This window comes from Triticum aestivum, chromosome 7B (genome assembly GCF_018294505.1).
Source record: "Triticum aestivum cultivar Chinese Spring chromosome 7B, IWGSC CS RefSeq v2.1, whole genome shotgun sequence".
Lineage (NCBI taxonomy): Eukaryota > Viridiplantae > Streptophyta > Magnoliopsida > Poales > Poaceae > Triticum > Triticum aestivum.
Window position 1 is genome coordinate 716671682 of NC_057813.1, and position 7020 is coordinate 716678701.

A 7020-nucleotide genomic window follows, 5' to 3' on the forward strand; every position below is an offset into this window, starting at 1 on the left:
TTGAGAAAAGAACAGAGAGAATAGTGCTCAAAAGAAGTTAACTCAAAATCCAAGATGTGACCTTTACATGACTCATAAACTTAACCACTATTTGATTCTTGGTAGCATTGCACGAGTGTACTTGATACCTATGTTGTTCTTTGTTAACTTGTTCATCGATTATTAATTTTTGCGGGATAAACATCTGATCTATTCATCGTCTTTCAAGACAATACAAAGAACACTAGAAGTAAAATTTACATCCAAGTCCGTAGTCCACCTAGCGACGACTTGTTCACTGAATTAATTTGTTTAAATTATATAGGATGAAATTTTATTATATTTTTTATATAAAGGACACTTTATCAAAATTCAGTCATTGGTTTCAAAGTAGTTGCTTAGATTTGGGGACAAATAATGACTTACTTGTATAAAAGGGTCGGCGATGTTGCATTAAAATAATTCATCTGACGTGTTTAGGCACCCGTTGCAACGCACGGGCAATTTCCTAGTTTAAAAAAAACTTAACGCATCCCTTCTCTCTCACAAAAAGAAAAAAAAACTAATGCATCCCTAGTGGCTCCTATTTTTATTTCTTTGCCGTCGGTTCGACCCTTCTGTCTCACACAGGCCACCGGTGTTGTTGTCCTCGCCGCGCACTGCGACGGCGACGAGCTCGCGTTCTGGCACCACTGTGCCCGAACTGCAACGGCATGGTGCAGATCCGTCGGGACAGAGGAGATGGGAAGATCCTTTGGTCCAGATCTGGCTGTTCAGCACGTCACCGTGGCCGTCCTTAGATTCACCGGCGGTAGGCGTCTCCGGGGCTGGAGTTAGGGCTGGACACGAGCCGAGTTTGATCCGAGCCTGGCTTTGGCTCGTTCTCAAGCGGCTCGGCTCGGCTCGTTTTTGCTATGGCTCGGCTCAGACCGAGCCGGCTCGTAAGCCAGCTAGCGCCATAACAGCCAGGAGGTAAAGAACCTGTTTTTAAAGACTAGTTTTGATCTTCTACAGCAATTAAACCCATAATTTGGAAAAGAAGCACTTTATATTGCTAAAAACGCAACAACTAGCAGTCTATGATTTAAAAGTTGGTCATAGTGATGAAAAAAATAAGCTTTCCTCTATGCAAAGTGTAGAAATGGAACAAATATGACTAAGAAAGAATTGGGCATCATTGCTTTTGAATTTTGGACAGCTCCTCCTTTGAACTTTATACAGCAAAAATATTGAACGTTGAGAGCCAAACAATGCAATTTTGCATAGCATAACACTTAGCGCTTTGACATCAAAATGAGAATCTTCCTCCTCAAACAGAGTACCTTGCTCATCCTCGTCCTCCCCATTCTCTTCCTCCTCTTCATAATCCTTCTCCGCTTGCTTATCATGCTCCATTGCCTAGCACACAAAAACAGCACACACATGAACTTGGACACGCATATATTTGACTTTTTAATAGCAAAAACAGCACATACATAAACTTGTACAAATATATATTTGATTTTTGGATACCAAAAGCAGCATATACATGAGCTTGTACAAACTTATATTTGACTTTTGGATACCAAAAACAACACATACATGAGCTTGCACACACATATATTTGACCTTTGGATAGCAAAAAGAGCAAAAACAGGAGCTTGGACACACATATTTGGCACAACCATACCGGTGAAGATGTAGGATTCCGTTTCTACTACAGAACATGTTCGACAAATATCTCAAGTGTTAGTTGACATTGGACAGACTAACTGAACCTCTTTGATGCTTAGATTTCAAGTGTCCTCTGAAATTTGACACTTGACGCTTGACAGACTGACACTTATGTAGCCAGGAATTGTAGTCACTTATAAACTGAATGCAAACAACAGAGACAGACAGTACCATCTTTAATTTCAGTGAAATTAAAAGCCTTCAATTTCCATAGATTAAGGGGCTTCCACTTCCAAATTAAACAGAAAGTCCATTTTCAAATTAAACTGAAAATAGAGACGAGGACTCATGGAGGAGGGGCTGCGGATGTGGTCGTCTGTACAGCGCCGCGTAGCAGAAGTTTTCGAGGACATGGTCAGCTTGGTAGGCAGAGGTCTTGAGATCTGCCATCCAGCGGTGGATGGTGGGGTTGGTGTGGCTCTTGGCATTGGCAGGGTCAGCGAGACGTCAAGGCGGCGGAGCTTTTCTTACCCTTAATAACAACTCGGCGAGCGGGACATTGCCGTAATCCTTGGCCCGCTTCCTTGGCAGCGACACAACCCTTGCCCTTGCCCTTCCACTTCCTGGGACAAGCGGCTTAGTCTTCATAATGGACACCAAGCTTCTCTCCTTCTCCTCCTCCTCCTCCTCTACTTCCCCTTTTCCTTGTCCATTCTTGCGACAGTGGGGCTCTGCATACATCAGCGAAGAACAAATGGTCAATCATCAACAAAATTTACATAGATAATAATCACTGATCAGTCTACACAATCAAGCACAAACAAATTCATCCATCCATCAATCAAATTCGTGCAGCATAGCATACATCCTAGTTAGCTGCACTCTCCAGCCAACAAACACAAGCATCCATCCATCAAACTCGTCTAGCATCCATCCATCGCGTTTCCTACCTAGCCGCGTCCTCCAGCCAAAACCACAAGCATCCATCCATCTAATTCGTGCGTGTGTGTGCGCCAGTGCAGGGAGCTAGGGCCAAGGATGGGAAGGAGAGAAGAGATCGCTTACCTGCTCCTGTCGTTCGGTGAGAAACCAGGGGAGACGCGTCCGTCTGTGTCCGCTGTGTTGAGGGAAGGCGGCGTCGGCCGTCGCCATCGGTGCCAAGCCCGATGAGTCCAGCCTGCGGCGCGGCGAGGAGAGGGGTGGCGGCGCCGGGCAGAGAAAGGGAGAAGGTGAGGAAACCGCGTCGCGTGCGTGCTCTCTCTCTGCTGTGACCTAACGCGAATTTGGGCTGGGCCTCAACGAGTCCCCGAGCTGGACCGGGCGTAACTCGGCTCGGCTCGGTCGAGAATCGGGCCTATTTTCATAGCTCGGCTCGCCTAATTATCCTACCGGGCCGAGCTGTAACGGGCCGAGCTAGAACGAGCTTCGAGCCAAGCCTAAAAGCTCGCTCGGACGTCCAGCCCTAGCTGGAGTCTTCTTCTCTGGTCGTGGCATGGACATGGTAAGCTGAAACCTGAATGATACTAGTTGATTTAACTTGTTGGATCGCCGCAGTTTAGGATACTGAAATGTTCCTCTAGACAAGAGAGCATCTAGAAACCTACTCTGTTACTGAAAACTCATGTGCTCGAATTCAGTTACAGCCAGGGCTTGCAGGTGTATGATGTTGGCGGTCTCGAGTTGAGCAAAGAACCACCATGGCTTGCAGGCAGAGCAGAGTAATCCAGTTTCAGGTTGGAGCCATTGCATTGCTTGCCCCCCTGCATTCATTATAGAAGAGATCAGACCAAGTGTTAGCTTCACAGCCGACACAGATGAAGTAAGAAATTTCAGAATCTTACTCTCAGCCGTACTGAAGAATGATGCTCCATCGCCAATGCCAAGCGCGAGGTGTAAATTAACTTGTATTCACACCATTTGTGGTCTCATTAACATCTGAAAGGAGCAGACAGTTATGCCGGCAGCTTCCACTGTTTGTTGATAGTCAAGGCCTGCGTTTTGAATTTCGGTTTGCCATTTTTTTCGGCCCTGAACGAAATTAATTTCAAAATTTTTGGCAAAATATCAGACGAAATTGCAAAATCAAAATTTGAATTTTCAGACAAAATTTGGCCGAAAATTGGCCGAAATTCGGCCGAAATTTGATCAAAAATTCATAGAAATTTGAAATCAAGTAAAGCAAAAGCATAGCAGCCCAACAACCATCAGGAGTAATCATATAATGTTTAGCAAATTGCCTCTAGGGATTAAAATAAGAGCATCAGTCCAGTATAAACCTCACGCACATTAGTTCTAAACTTACAGTCCACAACCATCACATCATTCCAAAGTTTAGATACTTCAGTACAACCAACAATAGGATTTAAAGGATTTCACATAGAAACAGCTCCAGAAGACAGCCATCAAAGCATCACACCGAACAGCAAAAGACAACCATCAAGGCATCACAACGAACAACAGCTCCAACAGAAATCCATGAAAGCATGGACGGGGAGGTCTTGTTCCATCGAAAAAGCTCCAGCTTCAATGCTCCAAGCTCCAGCTAGCATCATGCTCCAAGCTCCAGCTAGGTAACATTTCAAAGACAAATATAGGTGATAAGTAGCATTTAGAACAGCACTACTACATGATAAGTAGCAACTAGAATAGCACTACTAAGAGACAAGTAGCAATTAGAACAACACTAGTAGGTGACTGGTAGCAATTAGAACAGTACTAGTAGGTGATAAGTAGCAATTACAACAGCCATACAAGAAGACAAGTAGAAATTACAAAAGTACTAGGCGATAATTGACAAGTAGCAATTAGAACAACAGTACTGATCATTACAAAGTGAGCATAAACATTAGAGCACCAAAATAAGAAAGCAATGTACATCAAGCTATTTAAAGATCAACCACTTCAAACATATGCATCAAGCGAGATTTTTCAAAGTAATCATCATGAAGAAGAAACACCGAAAAGAAGAGACTTACCAAATCTATGAGTAGAGGCTGTTGACTTCCTTGACCTTCTTCCTAACTAGTCGGCCAGATCTACGAGTCTCCAAATTGCCAAGCTTGCTTGTGTCTCCTTTTCGACTTGTACTTGTATCTCTTCTTCCACTTGCATTTGTGTTTCTTGCTGATCTTGTTGATCATCCTCATCATCCTCACTCACCCCATCATCATCCTCACTCTCATTATCAACATACTCATTCTTGTTGTCATCATCCTCACTCTCAGTTTCGACATACTCATTCTCCTCATCATGACTCCTCTTTCTTTTCTTCTTATTAGCCTTCGTACCAACATAAGAATCCTTCCTGCTTGAGTTGAGGCGCCTTATTCTCTCAAAAATAGCACTTGCCGCATCAGCTCCATCCACAATTGGATCCTCTTCATCCTCATTCAGCCACTCCTTGACCTTCCTAACCCCCATAATACGGCCATGTATGGTTCCAAGGATCATATAAGTTATTATCTTTAATTCCTGCATTGCAAAGTTACAAACAACATCACTTTAATTGAACCTAACAATATTCCATTTGCATCGTGTGAACAAGCAAAGCATAGTAATCTGGCAACATACCAAGCAAATACTCTAGAAATGTGCACCAATAAGATCAAGATATATGCCTTACTATTTAGAAATATGAAAGAGAGATCCAAATACTCTAAAATTGTGATCATCCTCATCTCACTACATGGACAGCGCAGTGTATTGTTATGTCCACTCACACAAAAAAAAACTCCAAACAATTTAGGAACAAATACCAAATAGTTTCATGGAAGTAATGAATTAAGTGAGAGCTCTATGCTGTCTTTTTTTATTTGAACTAAATTAGAGCTCTATAAGAACCCCATGCAATCTCACAGCTCATATCATGTTAGTATGTTACCTTTCCAAGAGCTTTGGGAACCAATTGCACTTGCATCATGGTTGCCGCTGCCACTCCTATTTGCAGTTCCATCACCTGAAAATCAAGTGACAAAAGGACACCGGTCAGTTATGAAGAGTAGGTAACTAAGGAAGCAACCCTTGCTTACTAGGGTGTCCTCATATTAATAATAAACAAAAAACAGTACAGCCCAATGCTCTAGTTCAGATACTAAGGAATAAGTAATTTATATACAACTCGATGCTCTAGTTTGACAAACAGACAAGTCACAAACTGTAATCTGTTCTTGAGAAAGATACAATGATGCTTAGTTCTAGAACCACCACTTAATGGTACCACTGACCATTGAAATTAATCATCAGTCAACATCTACTTTTCTGTTGAAATTAATATGTTCTTGAGAAAAAACTTCAGTGTTGCACAAAAGCATCATCTCGACAGCTCAAAAACAAGCACACAACACAGATATATGGAACAATTATATGTTTTAGGATGTTCATAACAAAGTTTGTAACCCACTTTTCTGTTGGACCAAAATAAATATTACCAGATCTAGAGCATCCTTGGTGACTACAAGATGCATGTATAATTCAGATTAAGAATGTCACTACTGTGTTCAACTCATCAAGACTCAGTTTTTCTTAGCCCCCGAATGATATATGCATAAATCTAAAGCAGCACAAGCAGCCAAGCCATTTACCAGGGACCTCTCCTAAATCTAAAGCAGCACAAGTAGACACAGATTATAACCAAGAAACGAAGTAACATCGATCTGAAATTGCTGAAGAACTGAAACTGCATACACGTACTTGGACGAGACAAATTGCTGAAGACTGAAACTGCATACACGTACTGAAACTGCATCAAGAACATTTGTACCTTCCCAGTCAAGCGGACGCCCTCCATGCTGCTGCCGCTGCCCCGTGCTACTGCCTCCGTTGAACTGGTCGGCTCGCGCTCCATCAGCTACGTTGCCGCAGCCGCCGAGCACCATGTTGCAGTCTTGGAGAACAGGAAGTGGATGGGGTGGAGGATGAGGAGGACGACCGGAGAAGTGAGTGCCTTGGCCGGAGATGTGGAGGAGGGCGAGGAGATGTGGAGGACGGCCGGAGAAGTGAGCGCCTTGGCCGAAGATGTGGAGGAGGGCGACGAGATGTGGCGTGTGCGCAGCGGCGGCGGCGCACACAGGAGGAGGGACAGGGAATGAGCGATTCTAGGGTTAGGCCGTTTGGGTTTCGTGGTTTTGTCTCAGCGGAAGCTAACTCGAAGTCTCTCGAAGCTGGGCCGGGCAAAAAAAATTCGAACTGGGCCAAATTATTCGGCCGATAGGCCCATATCTCGGGCCCTAGCGAGACGGCCGAAATTCGGCCGAAATTGATTTTTTTCGGCCGAAAATCAAAACGCACAAGGCCAGTAGAAGAGAACATCGATCGTCGTTTAGGATACTGAAATGTGTTTCTAGAGGAGAACATCTGGAAACTGACTCTGTTACTGAGAAGTGATGTGCC

The 7020-nt window shown here is 43.6% G+C and overlaps 2 protein-coding genes across 3 annotated transcripts; both read right to left on the reverse strand.

The window, feature by feature from the left end:
• Positions 1–1059: 1059 nt before the first annotated feature.
• On the reverse strand, positions 1060–2962 carry LOC123158077 (uncharacterized). Its single transcript, XM_044576210.1, has 3 exons — positions 2698–2962; positions 2164–2363; positions 1060–1377 (listed from the first exon to the last, which is right to left on the reverse strand). The coding sequence occupies exons 2-3, from the start codon at positions 2278–2280 to the stop codon at positions 1075–1077; spliced, it is 420 nt and encodes a 139-aa protein (XP_044432145.1). The 5' UTR covers positions 2281–2363; positions 2698–2962; the 3' UTR covers positions 1060–1074.
• An 881-nt stretch (positions 2963–3843) lies between these two features.
• LOC123158076 (putative neugrin-like protein DDB_G0288135) lies at positions 3844–6737 on the reverse strand. 2 transcript variants are annotated; one of them, XR_006479246.1, is made up of 5 exons: positions 6392–6737; positions 5513–5587; positions 5203–5214; positions 4608–4825; positions 3844–4198 (listed from the first exon to the last, which is right to left on the reverse strand). XR_006479246.1 is itself a non-coding variant. In XM_044576209.1 (4 exons), exons 1-3 carry the CDS (start codon positions 6473–6475, stop codon positions 4654–4656), a joined length of 609 nt encoding a protein of 202 aa, XP_044432144.1. In that variant the 5' UTR covers positions 6476–6736; the 3' UTR covers positions 3844–4198; positions 4608–4653. The 2 variants fall into 2 exon arrangements, 1 of the variants encoding a protein (XP_044432144.1); XM_044576209.1 differs by lacking the exon at positions 5203–5214 and having other exon boundaries at positions 4608–5103; positions 6392–6736.
• Between the last annotated feature and the right edge of the window lie 283 nt (positions 6738–7020).

Bases quoted from the DNA above. Each gene is read 5' to 3' on its own strand.
- LOC123158077 (XM_044576210.1), bottom strand. From the start codon at position 2,280: ATGAAGACTAAGCCGCTTGTCCCAGGAAGTGGAAGGGCAAGGGCAAGG. The intron at 1,378-2,163 runs GTAAGAAAAGCT...TTTGTGTGCTAG, and splicing joins TCGCCGAGTTGTTATTAAGG to GCAATGGAGCATGATAAGCA.
- LOC123158076 (XM_044576209.1), bottom strand. From the start codon at position 6,475: ATGGAGCGCGAGCCGACCAGTTCAACGGAGGCAGTAGCACGGGGCAGC. The intron at 5,588-6,391 runs GTACAAATGTTC...CTTGATTTTCAG, and splicing joins GCGTCCGCTTGACTGGGAAG to GTGATGGAACTGCAAATAGG. The intron at 5,104-5,512 runs GTAACATACTAA...TTTGCAATGCAG, and splicing joins TTCCCAAAGCTCTTGGAAAG to GAATTAAAGATAATAACTTA.